This window comes from Cannabis sativa, chromosome 8 (genome assembly GCF_029168945.1).
Source record: "Cannabis sativa cultivar Pink pepper isolate KNU-18-1 chromosome 8, ASM2916894v1, whole genome shotgun sequence".
Lineage (NCBI taxonomy): Eukaryota > Viridiplantae > Streptophyta > Magnoliopsida > Rosales > Cannabaceae > Cannabis > Cannabis sativa.
Window position 1 is genome coordinate 47,890,069 of NC_083608.1, and position 23,504 is coordinate 47,913,572.

Genomic DNA, 23,504 nt, shown 5'->3' on the forward strand with positions numbered 1-23,504 from the left:
AAGGTGATGATATATGACCATTTTACCCCTAAGCCTTAAGTTTGCTTGGGTGTGAAGTGAAGGGAAAAATGGGAATTCTATTTAATTTAAGGTTCTTATTTTGTTTTTAGTGAATTAAGTGAGGATTGTTAAGTATAATTTGATTTTGTTTTTATTAATTAGGAATAGTAATATTTTAGTGGATAAGCATGAAAATCAAGTTCTCTTTTCCTTACTCTCTCATTCTTTCGTGAACCCTAAGGAGACAAGGTCTCATTTTAGATTTTTAATCATCTTTAGCTAGAAAATCAAGGGAAAATCAAGTGATTAAACAAAACCTAGTGTAAAGAGAAGAACCATCTCTTGCTTTCTTTTTAACCATTGGGCCACAAGAGGACCAGCAAGAATTCATCCCAACTTCTTCCAATTTTCAAGGGTAATCTAGCTGAATTCAAGAAGTTTAATCCAAGGTATAACCCTATTCTAGTTCTCTCAAAGTTTTGTTAAGTTTGTTTAAAGGTTTCCTTTGGTTTTGAGTATACAAGTTGGGGATTAGGGTCTGTTTGGATTTGTTGAATTTAGGGTTGAATATCTGGTGTTACACTAAGTTGATTAAGGTTAATTTCATCTGGTTTTTGCTGGTTTGTTGAGTATTCAAACTTAGTTCAATAATGGTGTTTTGAGTTTCTGTGCATTTTTGCTATTATTTTTGCTTGAAAACTGTTGTTAGGTGACATTATAGGTATACTGAAAAAGTTTGGTTGAGTTTGGGAATGTTTTGAGAGAGATATGAAATTTTTAGGGTTACCGGTTAACCAGTTCTACTAGTTTTGTAGAACCGGTTAATTGTTTCACCAGGTTGGATCCTAGGAAATGGTTTTTCGTTTCGGGAAGTCAATTTGCCAGTTTGGGCAGTTTTTAGAGCCTTAGTTTTGATGTTTCCTCGATATTTAGGGTATTATCATGCTATTTATCAATAGGAAAATTTTTAGTTTTGAGTTTAGGTCCCCAAAAAGGGTTTTATCTAGTTGCTTACCTGTTTATGTGATTGTGACATAGGACCTCCAATGAACGCGTGAAATTTTACACAAGTCGACTGAAAAACTTGAATTTGAAAATAATGTAAGACTAGCATAAACAATATATATGAATATGTGTATGTGTATTACATGCATGCTGTTATTAAGATTTATATGCTACCAACACTAGTACGGTAGCGGTACTGAGTGCATTGGTACAACATATGATGTTCAAAGGGTACGATACGGTGCTATCAACACTAGTACAGTTAAGTACGTAGTGCATGTGATATAACACTCAGTAGTACTCGGGGTACGATTTAACGCTACCAACACTAGTACAGTAGCGATACTTAGTGAATGTGGTACAGATGTCGTACTTCTGTTAAGAACGTTCTTGATTATCTATTTAGCATTGTGGATAGGTGTATGAGCGCTTAAATACAAGTTGATAATATATTATATGCTATATGCTTTTCTTACTGAGTTTGTTAACTCACAGATATTATTTTCATGTGTAGGCAAAGGAAAGACTAAGGCTGAACAACAATGAGTCCAGAGCTCGGGGATGATTATATTTGAGGTCAAAAAATATTTAATTCGCACAAGTACGGATTTTAAATTTTTTAATCCAACGCATTCTACGCAAGTGCGGATTTTAAATTCTTCAATCCAATTCATTCCGTGCAAGTGCGAATATATATTTTTGAAAATGAGCGTCCATTAATTAGTAATATTAGACCTCATGATCATTACAAAATAAGTAGCTGAATAGAAGAAACATTCAAGCTACCATATTGTCTATGGGTAAAAGCCCATTTAGCCGCGTTATGAGCGGCAAAATTATAAGTTCTTGGAATACAAGTAAAAATGCAGCCATCAAAACATCTAGAGAGTTCCAAATAATAAGAAGTGTAGTTCTCAATCTCCCAACACGAAGACAAATGATTGAAAGCATTAATCACTATTCTCGAGTCGTTCTCCACGATGATGAATTGTTACCCTTGAGCTTTGTCACTTCAAGAGCTAAACAACACGCAGCCGTCTCGCCACAACAAGCATCCACAAAATCTAATCTGGACGTATTGGTTGAAATCACCTTACAAGAATTATTTTTAGCAACCACCGTAATGCAAGAACTTTTCACTCCCGCTTTAATATCATACTTAAGTTTTAGCCAATCCTCCTGAGGAGGAGGCTACCACTCTAACTTTCTACCGCAATGCAAGTGTGAATATTCACACTTTACGAATTAGATTGAATTCGATGGTATAAATTAGATTACATGGGATACTTGAACAACGTCCCTACCTTTTAATGGAAAAAAAAAGTTATAAGGCCGACTCTAGCATCAATTACTATTGTACTACATTTTGAAGTTGTAAGACTTTCCAACCTACCTCACCCTTTTCATTTTCAATATGTGATAAAAGTACTAGAGGATTTAAGAAAAAGTGAGCATTTTTTTGTCGGCTTCTAGTGTAAATGTCATTCTCACTATTCACTAAAATAGTAAATTTGGTTTCATCAATCAAATTTGTGATTAAATACGCTCCATAATATGGTCCCCCCTCATCTCATTTACTTTCCTATCAATTATGTTTTTGTATTTTTAATACCATAATATTTTTTGGTTGGTAGCTATAATAACTTGCTCTCAGTTTTGGGTTGGCAGCTAATTAAACAAAATTAATTTGTTCCCACATTAGATTAAATACTTTGTTAGGATCTCTCTCATTCAGTGCTATTTGGAATAGGAGATTTTCATTATGTTGCTTCTTCATGTTTGTTGCAAATTTGTTTATTATATTGTAATTTTAATAGGAGAATTGTTTTATATGTGAATTTTAGCTGTAATTTATTAGATTTTTCTATTAGTTGATGTAAATTGTCATGTTGATTTCAGTAAAAATACAAAAAAAATCCTACTTTAAAGTGTAAAAGTAAAAAAATAAATAAAAAAATTCCCTTTTTATATTTTTCTTTTAAAGAAAAATCATGTTTCGATAATAATAATAATAAAATCTATGATTAAGTAGTATTACTATTAGACTTTTTTCTACTGTTTACCATTCATCTAATAAGAAACTATTGACATTACACTAAAAAAATATATATTAACATTAATTAATATTGTTAAAAATAAAAAGGAATCTATTAAATATAATTTAACACAAAAAATTAATTAAAATAATATCAACATTAATAATAATAGGGTATTTATTTGGTTTTATTTATATTTAATAGGCTAGGCATATTTATAAATACCAACCTTATTATAACGACCTCTCTTCATCAAGGTGCCACAATCCAGATCTCTTCCTCTCTCTCTTTCTCTATCATCTTCTTCTCATTATTAATTCTATACCCAAAAATTGTAGCTTTTTCTCCTACTCAAATCTGGGCTCGGCTTCCGTTTCCGGGTCTCACTGTAAGTATGTATCTATGTTTACATATGTATGTATTTATATATTTACGGTAATTAAATTGAATGCAGAATCATTGTACTAATCTTGGACACCCTTTGGCCACAGATCTCTAATTTGTACAAGATTGCATTTTGTTTTGAGTGTGAATCATTTGTGTTTCTGTACTTTTGTTTTGTTGGGTAATTATTGGTTTTATGTTAGTTTTGAGTAATGTGGGTCTAGCTCTGGATCATAGCTATTTGCCGTTTTCCTTTTTCTTTTTTGACAAAAGATCGTTAATTTTGAAAAAGAAAAATGCAGTGAGTTAGGAGATATTGAGATCTGATTTGGTTTCATATGCATAGATCTGCTAGTTGAGTATTTGGTTTGAGGTGGATTGTGTACTGCTTTAATGGGGTTCAATCTTAAATATATCATTGCATTTGTTATTTTTAAATGCTTATTTTGTATTTGTCACAATGTCTGTTCTGGATTTTTCTTGAATATACAAGTCCCTTTTTCTTAATTTGGTTTCAGTTGATTATAAAATCTGTGAATACTATTCTTTGGAGAAAGATATGAACATGACTACAAGATTTTTATAGTTTTGTTTTTGTTTGGTTTCTAATCAACTTTTCTAAGTTATAAACACCAATCAAGCAAATTGCAAATTTTGCTCATTGTAAAGGCTAGTTTTACCTGAAGTTAATTGTTCTGCCTTAATTAAGGCTTTAAGAGATGAAAGCTATTGTTGTAAATGCAGATCAAGGAAATCCAACTACCAATTTCTCAATTTGATCTCTCTTTCAGCTTTGCTAATTTACTACATTTTTCCTATTCCCCTACTGTATTTTTGCCGTGTCTTTCTTTATAGTTCTGAGAGTCTGAGTTTCTTGGCTTGTGTAGAACTACTTGGATATGGCTACCAATTATAAACCAAAGAATATTCTTATTACTGGAGCTGCTGGCTTCATTGCATCCCATGTTTGCAACCGACTTATTCGGAACTACCCTGAGTACAATATTGTTGTACTTGACAAGCTTGATTACTGTTCAAATTTGAAGAACTTGCTTCCTTCCCGATCATCCCCCAATTTCAAGTTCATCAAGGGAGACATTGGCAGTGCTGACTTAGTCAATTTCATCCTGCTCACGGAGTCAATTGATACAATAATGCATTTCGCAGCTCAAACCCATGTTGACAATTCCTTTGGAAACAGTTTTGAATTTACTAAAAACAACATATATGGTACTCATGTCCTCTTAGAAGCCTGCAAAGTCACTGGTCAAATCAGAAGGTTCATCCATGTGAGCACAGATGAAGTGTACGGTGAAACAGAAGAAGACGCTGTTGATGGAAATCATGAGGCTTCCCAGCTCCTCCCCACAAATCCATATTCTGCTACAAAAGCTGGGGCAGAAATGCTTGTTATGGCATATGGGCGATCGTATGGATTACCTGTAATAACAACTAGAGGAAATAATGTGTATGGGCCTAATCAATTCCCCGAAAAGCTCATTCCAAAATTCATTCTCTTGGCTATGGAAGGAAAGCCACTTCCTATTCATGGTGATGGATCAAATGTTAGGAGTTATCTTTATTGTGAAGATGTTGCTGAGGCATTTGAAGTTATTCTTCACAAAGGTGAGGTAGGCCATGTCTACAACATTGGGACGAAAAGGGAGAGGAGGGTGATTGATGTAGCCAAAGAAATATGTTCTCTCTTCTCCATGAACCCAGATACACATATCAAGTATGTGGAAAACAGACCATTTAATGACCAAAGATACTTTTTGGATGATGAAAAGTTGAAAGTGTTGGGCTGGGCTGAAAGAACTACCTGGGGGGAGGGTCTCAAGAAGACAATGGAATGGTATGTCAAGAACCCTGATTGGTGGGGAGATGTTTCTGGTGCATTGCTCCCTCATCCAAGGATGCTGATGGTGCCGGGAATAGAAAGACAGTTTGATGGATCTGATGCTAGTGATTCCATTTCCGCTTTTGCTGTAGACAAATCTACTCAGAGTCAGAATGTGGTTCCAGCTTCTAGGAACGATCCACCTGCTCAGAAGTCATCCCTGAAGTTTCTGATTTATGGTAGAACAGGATGGATTGGAGGTCTTCTTGGGAAAATCTGTGAGAAGCAAAGTATACCTTATGAGTATGGAAAGGGAAGATTGGAGAATCGATCACAGCTCTTGGCAGATATTCAAAGTACTAAACCAACCCATGTCTTTAATGCTGCTGGAGTGACTGGCAGGCCCAATGTAGATTGGTGTGAAAGTCATAAACCCGAGACAATTCGGGCAAATGTTGTTGGTACATTAACTCTGGCAGATGTGTGCAGAGAGCATGGCCTCCTACTGATGAATTATGCCACTGGTTGCATCTTTGAGTACAATGACGCGCATCCAATAAGATCTGGCATTGGATTTAAGGAGGAAGACACTCCTAATTTCATAGGATCTTTTTACTCTAAAACCAAAGCCATGGTAAATTCTTTAACAAGTCTTTTCCTCTTTCCTTTTCAGAATGTTTTCTCTTAGAATAGCAGTTAGTTAATTTTTCTCTTGTTTACTATTTTGTGCCAGGTGGAAGAACTATTGAAAGAATATGACAATGTTTGCACCCTAAGAGTTCGAATGCCAATATCATCTGATCTAAACAATCCTAGGAACTTCATCACAAAGATTACACGTTATGACAAAGTGGTTGACATTCCAAACAGTATGACTATCTTAGATGAGCTACTTCCCATTTCAGTTGAGATGGCGAAGAGGAACTGCAGGGGCATTTGGAACTTCACAAACCCAGGTGTTGTGAGCCACAATGAGATCCTGGAGATGTACAAGAAATACATGGATCCAAATTTTCAGTGGTCAAATTTCACGCTAGAAGAACAGGCGAAGGTGATCGTTGCACCTCGCAGCAACAACGAAATGGATGCATCTAAGTTGAAAAATGAGTTCCCTGAGTTGTTATCAATCAAGGATTCACTTATCAAGTATGTGTTTGAACCCAACAAGAAAACCTCTGCCTGATTGGAATTTCAAGCATTAGTCCTCTCTACTCTACCAGCCTACCTATATATGCATTTTTTAGTACAAAAATGTCTGCATTTTTATTCAATAGTTACATTATTTATCATTCTAGCTACTTCCACAAGTTGATATTATTTATTGGGTTTAGTTTGGTTATGGTGATAAGAAGCCTTGAGTGCTTCAGAATATCTAAATAACTTTCTGGCCATGTAATCTTTCTAATTTATTGAAATATTATTATCATTTATGCCTTATATCATCTTCTTCTACTCAGAATATTTTACATTTCAACTTGGGCTACAACTCTAGTTTTGTTTTTCAACATTTACTTTTTTTGACAGAATGAAAATTTACGGCCTTCAATATAAAGTAAAGAAAACTACATATTTTAAGACTTTTTAGTAAAGGGCATTTGACACAACTATTATGATAATGTTGAAATATATTACTTATCTAATATATCACTAGGATTAGTAACCTGACGGTTGAAAAGGTTTTTCTTACTCATATATCCACAGTCAAAATCATTCCATTCTAACTTTCTTCTAAATTTTTTGGGATTTCAAAATATGGCCCCTGCATTAGGCGTACGTAGGAGTGTTGAGGGAGGGCTAAAGCCCACCCTCAAATTTGAAAATATATTAATATACAATTTTTGTTTTCACATATACATAATAGTTATATAGATAATTGGTTAACATCCTTTAAATTTACATAGAAGACCATGTTTTGAATCTCATTGCCCTTTTTTTTCTAGGCTAATTAGGATTTTTGCCCCCTGAACTTTGATATGTACCAAATCATGCTTAAGGCCATTGAAAATGCCCCTGAACTATTGAGATTTTTGGATTTAAGGACTTTTGTCTAATTTTATTCAATTTTACTATTTCAATGATTGTTTATGTACTAAACCATGTTCCCCAGACTTTGATATCTACCAAATCATGCCTTTGAACTTTGACATGCACTAAATTATGTCCCCTGAACTTTCATCCATGTTAGACTTTTTTACTAAAATTAGAAAAAAGTCCTTAAATCCAACAATCTCAATAGTTCAGGGGGCATTTTCAATGACCTTAAAGTTCAGGTGGCATGATTTGGTACATGTCAAAAAATCCTAAGTAGTCTTTTTTTCTATGTGTATCTACTTTTTATTTATTAGAAAAAAATAAATGAAGTACAAGGTTAAAATTAGGTTCAAACGTATGACCATTATAACAGGAGGATGTTGCTAAATTATCATTCCACTCTAATTTAGCTAGTTATTTATTGTTTTGGATTATATTAATCTTGGGACCGCCCTATTAAATAAATAAGAATCTTATCTATTTGGCCCATAGTTAAGAATTCCACATTACTAGTTTTTCCTTCTTCTTCTTTCTTTTTCCTTGGTGTTTCTATATTTCTCATAGAAATTTAAGTTATTGACTCGTAATATTAATATTGGTGTAATTTATATAATTTAATATAATAATTTTTTAGATATATCTCTAACCAATTGTATGGTAATACATCTAAAAGGTGTTAGACACTACTAGTACTTAATAGTAATGTTCTTTTTTTAACATATCTTTCTTTATGTATTCGAATTTGGTAACTTAATTTTCAAGTCACTGTTGAAATGATTTTGCATAAATGTCATTTAGTGTCGACTATCGAGGTTGCAAGTATACTTTTAGAGTATTGCTATTATATATCAGTGGTACTCAGTACTTTTAATAGGTAGCACTCTACGATTTGTTAGCGATATTTTCTAAAAATTATTTTCTTAAGTTATATGGGACTCGATACTTAATTATACTAATAATTGTATGACACCGACGAGGGTGCTAAGCACCAGTAGTATCTTTTAGCAATTCTCATACTTTTAACTATCTTAACGTAATTGTTTGTTGGAAAAAAAATACTAAGATATATTTTAAGGTGTCAAGCATGAAAAATAATTTATTCTTATTAGTGCAATTTATTATTAGGTCTCATATATTTTCATTAAATATTGCTCTTGTTTGTTGAGGTTGCCATACACATACTAAGTTAAAACACGAAGCTCAAAGATTATTTTAGGCATAGTGCTCCTAATAAAAATGTATGAAGAGAATGCTAAAAGATATTAATAGTGTTTAGCATCCTCTCACGTGTTACTATCGCTATTGGTACAATTAAGTATCGAGTTTCATATAATTTAATGTAATAATTTTAGAGATTATCGCTAACCAATCGTAACGTAACATATCTAGAAGATACTAAACACTACTAATACCTCATAACAAAGCTCTTTAAATTAAATTATAGGTAGTTGTTCGATAAATTTCTAACTGAAATTTGATTTTTTTTAATATCCATATTTAGTTTTCATTTTTACTCCTGCTCTAACCTTAATCCATTTAGTTTCACCTCTCACTTTACTGTCTTCACTCTCCAACAAAATTATTGGAGGAAAAATTACAAAAATAAAAATAAAAATAAAATATATAAATTTAATGAGAATAATCAGGATGGAAACATAAATATAAATTTTATGGAAATAAAATAAAAAAATATGATTACAAAAATAAAATAAAAAAATAATTTTACTAGAACCAAAGTAAAAAAATATTTACAACTTATAAAAAAATAAAATTTAGTAAAAATTAAGTGGGATCATGTGTCTCCACATGACTGCATGTAGCTCTAGCCTTTTTTGTGCCCACCAATGGAGTTTGGTTTCCCTCTTGTTTTTCTTTAGTATCCTCTTTTTCTTACATTGTCTCATTCTCTCTTACATAGTTAGGGAGTTGGGGTGTTATTAGTTATACCCTTTCCACTAGTAGTATATTGTTCAATATTAGTTATACCCTAAACCATATATTATTTTTCTTAATGAGCTATAGGAATTATTCGATTTGTTATTGGGCATCAGTGGTATTTAGTACCTTTAGACATGTCACCTTGTGATTGACTAGCGATACTCCTTAAAAATTATTATATTGAACTATATAAGACTCAATATTTAGTTAAATTAATAACAATTTTGATACACATAAAAATACTAAACACCACTGATATCTTTTAACATTTTTCAAGAAAAAAAAAACTCTAAAATTACCTTACCTAATATATTATACAGTAAAATCTCTATCCAAGAATATACTTGGGACCAAGTAAATTATATTCTAATTGGGAGGTTATAACTAAATAAAGTTACACTGGAAAAAAAAATTAAAAAATCAAAAAAATATCAATGTAACAATAATAACAATAAATAATCATTAATACTATATCATAATAGAAATATTTTAGAGTAAATATAATTTCATACATGTATTATAATTTAAAATAAAATTATTAATTTTACATAAATAAATTTACAAAATACATATATATATTTTATTAAGATGTAATTATTCTTATATAGAGGCATACTTTGCTAATACGATACTTAAAAGATGTATAACTAATTACAATTTAGAGATTATTCTTATTTATAACGGGCCCAAATTAGGATTTGATTCTTTTATAAAAAATTAGAAATTATTTTTTAATAGAGTATTCTTCAATAGAGGTTCTACTATATATATATATATATATATATGATATAATAGGCCATAAATGATTGCAAGTGAGTTTGCAAGTGAGTAATTGAATAACTTCAACCTAACCAAACAAATTTATTACAGCTTTGGGTTCGTTGTAAAGTAGGCCTAATGAGGCCCATCAAGTTATATTGTAACACATGCACTATATCAGGGGGTAAGTTGAAAAATGCCTCTTTTATTTATCAATTAATCAAATTTACCTCTAATTTTATATTTATTTGAAACATACCTCTTTTTATATGTATTGTACCCAAAATACCCTTACATAAGAGAATCACATGGAGAGTATCTTGAAGTGACAGGGGCAAAATTGGTACAATGTTTAAAAAAAGAGGTAAAAATGATAGATTTTAAAAAAGAAGGTAAAAATAAAAGAGGACAATATAAAGAGGGTATAGAGTGTAATTTCCTCCTATATCAGTGTTGCCGCGTGTAAGTGTGGGAAGTGACTAATTACTTATCATCATCAACATGGGACCAAATTGCATGTTACTTGAACTTAAATTGGGCCGACAATGGGCACGTTCTGGCCCACAAAGAGAAGTAACCCAAACAAATGAACATTTTTTTGGCTCCTTAAATTTAGGACACAAAAAAATTATTAATAATAATAATTAAAAAAGTTTTATTTAGATTGGAGTCATATTCAAATCGATCCCTATGAATTAATTCATCTTTGACAAAATTGTTTCCTCATACATGTGCTAACTGAAAAGGCCCCCACTCTCCACTCTCCAAAGCAAAACAAATTAAAAGAAGAATAACAAAGAAACAAAATATATTAATTTAATTAGGTTATATATATTTTTTCAAACTAGTTTACGTAATAATAACAGTATACGAAATTTGTCGGTAAGATTTAGATGTTTATCGATTTGGGAATTATTTTAAAAATACAAAACAAATATATATATATATATATATATAAAAATAGAGTTATATGAAATTTTAAATATTTTTATAATTTTTATAATTTATTTATAAAAGATATGGTCTTTTGATATATGTTTATATTGTATTTATGTTTATTTGTTATTGATTTTTTATTATTTAGATATTACTTTTGTTATTATTTAGATGTTATTTTTATGTAATTTTTGTGTTATTATTTTTTTAAAAAAAACATTTTATGTAATTATCCCCCTATCAATTATATGTGAGTTAGATATTTTCTAGAAAATTATAATATGATTTTCTTTGGTCATTGACAATGATTTGTAACCATTAATTAACTAAAGTATGTATTAGTTAATGAAATAATTTATTTGACTAAGTCTCCCAAAATTTTACTTCATTTATTAGTTTTTTTTTTTTTTCCTTTACTTTTAAATTTAAATATATTTTTGTTGAGAAATGCAAAAGACCAATTCATGTTGTTTACGTGATTTACTTTTTCAAGACAAAAGCTGATAAAAGAATCTTCTGTCTTAAGTCGAGATTTGGAGAACAAATTTAACAACTTATATTTATTTATATAATTAAAGATATGTTTAATTAAATACTAATTAATGATTATATAGCTGACAATGCATTCCCTTTTCTAAAGCTTGCTCATCTTTTTAACATTTCGGCCGATATTAAAAAGAAATTAAAAGATAATCAAATGTAATTATTTGTTGTTGTGTGTGTAATTTAATATGAAATATATATATATTTAATTATACTGAAGTGATGATGATGATGTCTCTTAAATATATATATATATATATGATAGGACACCACATAAAATATCTAATAATAATGCTTTTATGTATTAATTGTTAATCTTGTGAAATCATTAAGGTTATAAATGATTTAATTTTCTTTGTTAGTTGAAAGATAATATGATCGGAGATTTAGCCAATATCAACGATATATGTTATATACATATTTTTTAAGATTAAAATGGTTGTGTTAATTATTCTGATTTTTTTAAGGTAGATTAAAAACTTATTTAGTTAACTAAACTTTTTTTTGTAAAAAAATATTTTAAAGAACCTATAAGAGCATCTCTTATTCATGTTTATATTTGATTAAGAAATAAATTAATTTTATATTTGGTTTAAATTTTAGAATGTAGTCTATTATATATGTATTTATTGTAAATTTAAAATTATTTAATTTTTATTGAAAGTATATAAAAAACTTATTAAATAAATAAAAAATTGTAAAATTATAAAATACATTTATTAGTGATATGATAATAAATAAAAATATAATATTATTGTGATAAAGATTTGGCTAAATTATATTTTGTGCCACATTTAATACAATTATGAGAATGTAATAAACGTGGCACATATTTTGTATTACTATTCAAGGTATAAAAAAATTACAATACATATCACTCTAATTGTGTTAGTAAGATCTTATTTTTTACCAGCACGGATCTCTTATGTATCAAGATCTGCTAAAAATTATGCTTATATTATAGTTAAATTTACTCTTAGGATGGATACTAAATATTTTTAGTTAGAAAAATTTCCATCTCCACTATTAAGCGTTATGTAATTTCTCTCAATTAATATAATAGTTTTTTTTTTTTGATAATTATATAATAGTTTTTTTCTTAAAAAACAAATGATAGGTTATATGGTAATTAATTGTCATTTAACAAATAAAAAAGAAAAAAGCAGTTGTGTTGTATTTACTTTTTCGGTTGTTGCTATTATTGTTTTACTCAAAACAGGTGTTCATGCAAGCAACGAGAAGGCTTTGACGTATGGTTTTATATTCTAAAACTATTTTGGTCCCACCACTTAAATATGAGGTTTTTTTTTTATTATTTTTTTTTTATTATTTTTACATTTAAAAATAATTTTTTCTTTAATATTTTTAAAATTTTAAACAACTTACATAACACAATATATGAAACAACATAAATCGTAATTAAAATTCACATAAAAATTACCAGAGTAACTACTGGAGCAATCTAACTCGTAAATTAAAAAGAAAAAATTAAAAATAGCATATAGAATAATTTCCCTTAATATTTTACTATATTTGAAAAAAAAATATATTTTGTAATATATTTACATTATTTTTAACATTGTGCTTCAATACACAATTACAAAACTTGAAGTAAAATTTAAAATATAATTAATATTTTTATTAAAAATATAAAGACTAATAACTTTATTATCATTTTTATTATTATTTTACTTATAAAACAATAAAAAATATATATAAATATTTCATAATTTAATATTTTAATTAAATGTACTAATAAAATAATAAAATAATACAATGACACAAATATAAATAAAAAAAGTATTTTATTTGGAAATATTGTGTCAGATTTGACACAAGGTTTGTTATGTGTCACTAGAATATATTTTTTGCTACGTAAATTATATTTTAACTTTCTATCACTTATTTGTATTTTTATTGAAGATATTCTAAGAGCACTTACATTAAATCAATTATTATTATCAAAGAGATGTTTTCTCTCTTAAAGGATGTTCTAGAAGAGTTTTTCAATACAATTTTTTGTGTGATCGTGTATGTTGTATAGCGCTATTTAATGTTAGCTATAAATTTTTTTAAAAATTCTAAATAGTTTTTAATATTTGAAATAAAATTTAAACATTAGTTTACAACAAGTATAAAAAAACATAATTTTGCATGTGAAACATGGTTGTAATATATAAATGCTTAAATAAAAAAAAAAAAATACATAATTTTGCATGTACACAACAAAATATATAAAATTTATTTCACTATTATAAAATGTTTAACTTTTTTTTTGTAAAGAAAAATTACAAATAAATTTACATAATCACAACTTACTAGGTCATAAAAAAATAAAAAGAAAGTGTATCTATAAAGTCCAAAATGATGGAAAATCTACTAGAACTTTTTTGTGAAATACTATTTGAGAAGTTTTGTATAAGTTTATTTATTTTATTTTGTGGGGGAGAGGAGAAGGTTAAAAGCAACGAATTGGGTACTTTTTGACTAAAGAATTGGAAGAGATGGTTAATGATGATTTACATTTTGTTTCTTTTAATTTTTGAATTTATTTGGAGACGTCGGCAACCAACCAAAGAATATAATTAAAATAATTAACTTATAGGGTAAGCAGATGCAGTAGTAGTACATACTTTTTTCACTGTCTTACCCAAAATTGCAGGCTGTATAATAGTTGTCACATCATAATGCTAATATTTTCCACTCACTTCTCTTATGTCACCTGCACTAACCACAAACTACGTGCCACTTTAATTAATCATACTAATTAAGGAAAATATGAATTTTTTATATTTTTATATATTAATTTTATTGTTATTTTTTTTATTATTTATATATTATTTCTTTATATTATTATTTGATGTCGTTTGAATATTATTTTTATTATATATTATGTTTTATTATTTTTGTATTATTTTTATAAAATACTATAAAAATATATAAAAAAAATCTTTAAAGGTACAAATATACAAAATTTTTAAAAAATAGTTTTGTATATAATTATCTATGTTAAAGACTATTAAACTCCATCTTAAGGGAGTTGGGAGCTAGAAGTTAAGTTAGTTTAGATTGTTATAACACGTGGACATTTAACGGTTAGTTGAGAATATTGCACTTATTATTTCTCATTATTGTTACAATATAATATAATACAACTCACAAGCTATAAATGTAATGTAGATACTTATTTCTCTCAAATTAAATTTTCATCAAATGAAAGATTTTACTTATTTTGCATATGCATTTGAAAATACGTTAGTCGGTTTGGTCGGTTTACATTACACCTTATTTAACTTAATGTAAAGATCGGGTTACAAAAATCTAAGTGTAACCCGCCCAATTAAGAAAAAAAAAGTTTCAACCCGCTCAAAAAATTGGTCGATTTAGTCGGGTTAACTCGTCCAAACCGAGCACTAATATTTATTTTGTTTTTTTAAATTCAATTATTATATTTTAGTTATTGTGATAATGAGATAAATATAAAAATTAAATTTAAAGTTCAAATCATTCGCAATAAAAAAAATATAGCAGGTTGAACTTTTTATTTTTTTTATAAATATGTATATAAATTATAGGGTAAATAGTGGCATAAGTACCCAAAGTTTTATGTTTGTAAGCGGCATAAACCCAATGTTTATTTTTAGCGACATAAGTACCCAATGTTTGTAAAACTGTAATTTTTCTCTAATTTTATCAGTACAGACTCTAATATTATTTTAAGCAGGGCACATATAAGGCCTAAATTTTTGATTATCAGGTCTAGATAAAAATATATAGTATCAATTACTTACAAATGTTCTTTTGATAAATTTAAAACAGAAACTGTACTGACAAAACTGGAAGAAAATTACAGTTTTACAAACATTGGGTACTTATGCCGCTAAAAATAAACATTGGATTTATGCCGCTTACAAACATAAAATTTTGGGTACTTATACCGCTATTTACCCTAAATTATATAATATATATTATATATAATAAAAACATATATATATAAAAATTCTCTTAATTGGGTTGGTCGGGTTAGTTCAGATTGATTGGGGTGTTGATAATATTATTTTCAACCCGCCCAATATAATGATTGGGCGAGTTATATTTTCGTCGAGTTTTTCAATTTGTATTTTTCGACAGGTTATCTCAATTTAGTTTGGGCAGATTGTTAGGATTGAGCTATTTATAAAAATTTATGTACAAGTACAGCCCTATTTGACAATATACACATTTTTGTTGCTAAGGGTGACAATTAATACATCCTTTTGCAATTTTAATTAGGTTAGGTGCATTTACATATACGTTTGGTCTTATAATTAAAAAAGAGTGGTACTTACGATTGATTAACGATACTTTTTAAAAAGTATTAAGTTATATGAAATCTAATAATTAGTTACACCAATAACAATATTATATACTAAAAAAGTAATACTTTTTAGCAATTTTCATTAAAAAAGAAAAATATATAAAGGGCACTAGTGGTGCCTATCAGTCAATATCGCTATTGGTCCAACTAAGTATTGGGTCTCATATAATTTAATATAATAGCTTTTAGGGAGTATCGCTAGCCAATTGCAACGCGACATGTCGAGAAGGTGCTAGGCACCACTGATGCCTAATAGCAATGCTCATAATAATAATAAGAGAAATGCTAATGGGCATCAGTGGTGCCTAGCATCTTCCTATGTGTCAATATTGCTATTAGTCCAACTAAGTATCGGGTCCCATATAATTTAATATAATAGCTTTTAGGAAGTATCGCTAGCCAATCACAACGCGATATGTCGAGAAGGTGTTAGGCACCACTGGTGCCTAATAGCAATGCTCTAATAATAATAGTTAGTGGATGCTAAAGGGCACCAGTGGTGCCTAGCACCCTCCTATGTGATCAATATTGCTATTGGTCCAACTAAGTATCGGGTCTCATATAATTTAATATAATAGTTTTTAAAGAGTATCGCTAACCAACAGCAACGTGACATATCGAGAAGGTGCTCGGCACCACTGGTGCCCTTTAGCATTAGTATTTTAATATATATATGCCCTATCTATATACTTGTAAATTGTAATGATATAATTATACCCCACAAATTAATTTGTAAAGATAATAATCATTAATTAATTGACTTCAATTCCAAGTACCTGTACTCATCACTCATGAGCTTATTAATTACCCGTAATTAGTTCATAAGCCAATTCCAACTAATTAAAGTTTGTTACATTAATATTATATGATCGTACACATATAAATCATTAATTCACTACTATAAAAAATTCATTTCATCTGTCCATTAACCTCATAAGTTTTTTACTGTCAATTTTGTGTTCAGCATGATATATTAGGGACATGAAAGTAGTATTTTCCATGTCTAATAATACTGTACATGATTTATTATTCATATCAAGCAATGTTGAACGTGAAAGTATAACCTCAATTTCTGGACGTACATTACTTTTTCTTTTATATTTTTTTAAACATAAATATTGAATATGTATAGTAACATAAATTTTCGTAAGAAATAATATTAACTAAAATAAATAAAAATAATATATTTTCAGATTTAACATAATAATTCATTCAAATTATATCAAATCTAACACTATCACACTCGTAAAATGATTTTTTTAACATTTTACAATATACAAAAATACAATTCAACATTATCTAAAAAAAATACACAGATAAAATTCAAAATAAATTTTAGATGAAAAATAAATAATAAATATTAATATTGCACTTAAATATTAACCAAAAAATATAATAATAATTAAAATATAAAAAATAAAACTAAGAATACCAGAGGTTCCCCAATGGCGGAGAGAGGTGGAGCTGCCGTCGCCTATGAATGTACCATCGACCCCTGTGTTAAAAATCATTATCAAATCTAGAATATGTTAGAATGTTTTACAACTTCTAAGAAATTTGTAAGAAAAATCAAGAACACTCTAGAAAGTTTTAGAGAAAACTTAGAATCACTAGAACTAAGATTAGATAATTCTAGAGTTGTTTAGAAAATAGTAAGAAGTAATTAATTAGCTAGTAAATTAGAAAAATCTAGAAATCTTTAGATACATCCTTTGTAGCCTATAAATATAAGTGAGGTGTGTGCTTAAGATGCAAGTTTGAGCAAGAGAGTTCAAGTGTGAGAAAAAGAGTCTAAAGTGTGTGAGTTCTTAATAAGTGTCTAAAGACAAAGTATCCCAAAAGTGTGAGTTATACACAAGTGTGTAGTAAAGGTGTCTAGTGATAAAATAAAAGAGTGAGTGCTTAGTGCGTATTGTGGTCAAGTTAAAGTGTTCAAGTCTTGGTGTAATTGCTTTTACAATAATAAAGTAATTACGTTTTTGACGTGTTGTGGTGTCCAACAAGTGGTATCAGAGCCGGATCGAGTTCGTTCCGAAAGAGTCCTTTGTTGAGTTTCTTAGAGTGATCGTGTGTGGTTTAGTACTATAGAGTTTGCACGATGGGTGACCTTCAAGTGGTTGGCGGAATTAAGAAACTTAACAACCAAAATTACAACACGTGGTCAATGCACATGGAGGCATATCTCCAAGGCCAAGACTTATGGGAGATCGTTGGTGGCAATGAAGTCACACAACCAGAGGATGCATCCGCTTTAAAGAAATGGAAGATTAAAGCGGGCAAAGCCATGTTTGCGATTCGGACCACAGTCGAAGATGAGATATTGGAGCACATCAGGCCGGCGAAGACACCGAAGGAAGCATGGGATACTTTTGCATCGCTGTTCACCAAGAAGAATGATACAAGATTGCAGCTTCTGGAGAATGAGCTTCTCTCAATCAGGCAGCGCGACATGACGATCAACCAATACTTCACCAAGGTAAAATCTCTTTGTCGCGAAATCTCTGCATTAGACTCTGGTGCTGGCATGTCAGATGCTAGAATTAGAAGAATTATTATTCATGGATTAAGGCAAGAATTTAGAACTTTTATTGCTGCAATACAAGGTTGGCCAAGCCAACCTTCTCTTGTTGAGTTAGAAAACTTGCTAGCTGACCAAGAAGCGTTAGCTAAGCAAACGTCTGGAGTCTCATTAAAGAGTGACGAAGAAGCACTCTTTAGTAGAGATAAGAAAGGACGACCCCGACCAAATACTAGTAGAAATACTAGAAAACATGATGACAAGGATAGTCATCATGGGAGCTCCCAAACAGGGGGAGCTCAGAATAAAGACAAACGGGGTGGTCAATCAAAGAACAACAATAAATTTGATGGAAAGTGCTACAACTGTGGCAAGTATGGCCACATGGCTAAAAATTGTTGGTTCAAGAAGAAAACTGCAGAAGGCAATGCAGCCACATCAAATGCAGAAAGGACAAGCGATGAAGAATGGGACGCAGAAGCATCATTCGCAGTGGAGGAAGAAGAATTAGCTTTGACAGCTTTTGTTCCAGGAAATATCGACTACAATAATGATTGGATAGTCGACTCTGGCTGCTCAAATCATATGACAGGAGATGAAGAGAAGCTGCAAGATATGACAGAATATAAAGGTGGTCGCGTTGTGGTGACAGCCAACAACTCAAGATTACCGATCGCGCACATCGGTAAAACAACAATCACGCCGAGATTTAGCCCAAAAGAAGTTTCACTCCAGGATGTCTACCATGTACCTGGGATGAAGAAAAACTTACTATCAGTGACGCAACTTACGGCGACAGGTCACCATGTCGTATTCGGTCCTCAAGATGTCAAGATCTACAAAGATCTTGAAATCTCTGGAACACCGATGATGAAAGGACGCCGCTTAGAGTCTGTCTATGTAATGTCAGCAGAGTCCGCTTATGTAGACAAGACTCGGAAGAATGAAACAACAGATTTGTGGCATGCAAGGCTAGGACATGTCAGTTATCATAAACTCAAGGTGATGATGAAGAATTCTATGCTAAAGGGTCTTCCTCAACTCGAGGTCAGAACAGAGACTGTATGTGCTGGCTGCCAATACGGTAAGGCGCATCAATTACCGTATGAAGATTCAAAGTTCAAAGCTAAAGCACCATTGGAACTAGTCCATTCTGACGTGTTTGGGCGAGTCAAACAACCATCGATCAGCGGTATGCGATACATGGTAACATTCATCGACGACTTCTCAAGGTACGTATGGGTTTTCTTTATGAAAGAAAAATCCGAAACTTTTTCAAAATTTAAAGAGTTTAAAGAAATAGTAGAAGGAGAAGTCGGCAAGAAAATCCAATGCCTCCGAACAGACAACGGTGGCGAATATACCTCAGATGAATTTTCTGAGTATCTTCGAGAATGCCGCATACGCCATCAATTCACATGTGCAAATACGCCACAACAAAATGGAGTAGCCGAGAGGAAGAATCGCCATCTTGCAGAAACATGTCGAAGCATGCTACATGCAAAGAATGTTCCAGGGAGATTTTGGGCTGAAGGTATGAAGACAGCCGCTCATGTAATCAATAAGCTTCCCCAGGCTAAGTTAGGGTTCGTTTCACCCTTTGAAAAACTGTGGGGTTGTAAACCTGCAGTAAATCACTTTCGAGTATTTGGTTGTGTGTGCTACGTATTCGTGCCAAGCCACCTACGTAGCAAATTCGACAAGAAGGCGATACGATGTATCTTTGTGGGATACGATAGCCAACGGAAAGGGTGGAGATGTTGCGACCCTACAACTGGAAAGTGTTATACATCAAGGAATGTGGTCTTTGATGAGACATCATCATGGTGGTCATCGCAAAAGGAAGCATTACCAGATTCTATAGAAATGGAAGATGAATTACAGAAGAAAATGGGGGAACAAATTGTTGAGTTACCTACAACTCAAGATACAGATGAAGAAGAAAACACCGAGGATGAGGCACCTCAGAATCCATGGCAAACGGGGGTGCATCAAAGAGAAGGAGATGATGATAGTCAACCAGAACTTCGGAGATCAACAAGAGCACGAAAGCCAAATCCGAAATATGCTAATGCGGCTGTAGCTGAAGAAGAAAAGTTCAGAGAACCAGAGTCATATGAAGAGGCATACCAAAACTCCAAGTGACTAGGAGCTATGAAAGAAAAAGATTTGATAATGAGGGGGAGTGTTAAAAATCATTATCAAATCTAGAATATGTTAGAATGTTTTACAACTTCTAAGAAATTTGTAAGAAAAATCAAGAACACTCTAGAAAGTTTTAGAGAAAACTTAGAATTACTAGAACTAAGATTAGATAATTCTAGAGTTGTTTAGAAAATAGTAAGAAGTAATTAATTAGCTAGTAAATTAGAAAAATCTAGAAATCTTTAGATACATCCTTTGTAGCCTATAAATATAAGTGAGGTGTGTGCTTAAGATGCAAGTTTGAGCAAGAGAGTTCAAGTGTGAGAAAAAGAGTCTAAAGTGTGTGAGTTCTTAATAAGTGTCTAAAGACAAAGTATCCCAAAAGTGTGAGTTATACACAAGTGTGTAGTAAAGGTGTCTAGTGATAAAATAAAAGAGTGAGTGCTTAGTGCGTATTGTGGTCAAGTTAAAGTGTTCAAGTCTTGGTGTAATTGCTTTTACAATAATAAAGTAATTACGTTTTTGACGTGTTGTGGTGTCCAACACCCTGCACAAATCACAGAGTGAGTGAGAGAGAAGTGAAGATAACAAATCAAAATAGAGCTAGCTAGAGACAGTGAGAGCAAACGAGCCACGAGCCACGAACCACAAACAGAGAGAGAGAGAGAGAGAGAGAGAGAGAGAGAGAGAGAGAGAGAGAGAGAGGTGGTGGAGATCTACGCTGGAAACGATGAGAAACAGATACCGCACATCTTTTTTTAAGCATCATATACTTGCATGCTCCATGTAAGTTATAAGTCTAGTATTTTTTTTTTAAAATATATATATAATTTGTGTTCATTGTTATTATATTGACATACATTCTATATATGCATTTTTTTTTTCTTTTCAAAGGTCTAACTTTCATTTTACACTCAATATACTGATTTGGATTCTGCTGCTAATAGTAACACATCTGTTACGTACTAATGAATTTTTTAAATATATTTTTATTTATTCTTTTTATTATTAGAGGTAGATTATAATGAGAATTTGTTGTAGTGGTTATACATTAAATAAATGTTCATTTAGATTGACTAGTCATATATATATTAACCTTAACTTTCTATAAAACGTATTGTGTTTTGTTTCGACAAAATAAAATGTGGATATATATTTACTTATACTAAATTACTTTTATAAAATATATAACTGTAAGCAATGTGATTTATGTTAATTGATCAGTTTTATACTAATTAATTTTAACATTGACAATGACTATTGAAGGTGGTCTTATATATCTGATTGAGTTTTTTTATATGACCCGTGAGATACATCCTCACATTAATCCACTCACAATAAATAAAAGAAATATGGGCATGTGACTATTATTTGTTTATTTATTTGATTTAAATGTACATGTATTATTTATTATTATAAAAACATCACTGGAAAAATGTCATTTCTTGCATTTGTCCTTAACTACTCCAACACAAAGGAATTATTCTATCATTATTGCCTCTTGGACTTTTCATTGCATGTATTTTTTCAATTCGATTTGCAATTGAAAGTAAAAATGTACTCATGGGTTTTAACACATGTTTTGTTTAATAAATTAATATTCCAAAGAAGTTTTGTAAGGATTTATAAGAGTACAATTTTAAACCAAGCATCTTATAGAAAAAAGAGTGTCAAAGTAATCTTACCATCAACTAACGTCAACCAATCAAATTTTTTATTTCTTCTAAAAAAATATATATTGTGTTATCATCGATGCTAAATTTTAAAATTATAATCCAACTTTAGAGATACAAAATTGATTTTTATCTCTCCTCCATCTTATCTCATCTGAGTCTATTTATAATAAGTTCCTCTTGTGACATCTTACATTGATAACATTTTATTTAAACTTCCCATTAACAAAAATAAAGTGAGAACTTAAAAAAGATATGACGATAAGTAAAATATTTTAAATCGCTTGAATTGAATTAACATATTTTTGTGCCCTACTGTTGACTATCCCAAGCTATGGGATACGTTTTGATTGATCGACAAGCTTGCAAAGGCTTTTACTCAACAACCTTACAAGTTTGTAGATTAATCTGAAAATATCATGTGATTTGGAATGAAAAAAATGGCTGAAATATCATGTGATTTGGAATGGAAAAAGATGGCTGGAATATCTTCAGAAAATTGATCAAAATAAGACCATTGCAAACTTTTACATTTCTCATTTCAGTCCAATAATTTAAGTTAAAAAGTTACTGATACAAATAATAATTAACTTCTAAATATAGAAACTGTTTTTGGTTTTCATTCAAACTGAAAAAAAAAAAGAAGAGCTATTGAATCTAACTCTATAATAGACTTTTGATAATTGGGTAAACTAATTTAGTGCTTTTCAAGTGTTAAATGTACTGGGCTTCTTCCAATAACATATTTAGTAATTGGTCTTGTGAGGTTACCTTTTACTATTATGTAGGGTGTAACACCCTTTTTGGGTTTGAGTTGTACTGTACCTCCATTGAATGCAATCCCACCATGTTTAAAAATAAAAAAATAAAAATAAAAATAAAATTGATCTAATGATCTCTCCTGTACTTGCCTTATCAACCCAAACATGGCCTTTCATGAAATTCAATATGTTATTTATTAATCCTGTTGAGAGCTCAAAAAATAATTCAAAAGCATATTTATAAAAACAAACTCACATGTGGCATTTAATTGGAGCTGGGAGTCTTGGAGAAGAGAACCACATCTAAGATTGAAACCAAAATTAATCATCAATTTTAATTAATTAATTACAATTTTTTTTCTAAAGCTTAATTTACCAAACGTCAAACACGGTGCGGACTCAGAATTCCCAATCCCAATCGAAACAACGACAGAAAATGCAGAAAGCGACACGTGTAACATCTACCAATTTGTCGGTGACATTACAATATAATCCAGGGGTAAAAATGTCATTTCACTCATCACAGTAGTAACTAGTTACTGAATTAGGCTCTCGCTCCACTCACTATCACTCACTAG

General features: G+C 30.5%; 1 protein-coding gene across 1 annotated transcript; it reads left to right on the forward strand.

Annotated features, from left to right (window-relative positions):
* Positions 1–3,253: 3,253 nt before the first annotated feature.
* LOC115699091 (trifunctional UDP-glucose 4,6-dehydratase/UDP-4-keto-6-deoxy-D-glucose 3,5-epimerase/UDP-4-keto-L-rhamnose-reductase RHM1) lies at positions 3,254–6,702 on the forward strand. The gene is made up of 3 exons (XM_030626327.2): positions 3,254–3,429; positions 4,313–5,899; positions 5,999–6,702. The coding sequence occupies exons 2-3, from the start codon at positions 4,325–4,327 to the stop codon at positions 6,446–6,448; spliced, it is 2,025 nt and encodes a 674-aa protein (XP_030482187.1). The 5' UTR covers positions 3,254–3,429; positions 4,313–4,324; the 3' UTR covers positions 6,449–6,702.
* Positions 6,703–23,504: the final 16,802 nt, after the last annotated feature.

Excerpts from the sequence above, each read along its gene's own strand:
- LOC115699091 (XM_030626327.2), top strand. The coding sequence starts at position 4,325 with ATGGCTACCAATTATAAACCAAAGAATATTCTTATTACTGGAGCTGCT. Across the intron at positions 5,900-5,998 it reads ACTCTAAAACCAAAGCCATG|GTGGAAGAACTATTGAAAGA; the intron begins GTAAATTCTTTA and ends ATTTTGTGCCAG.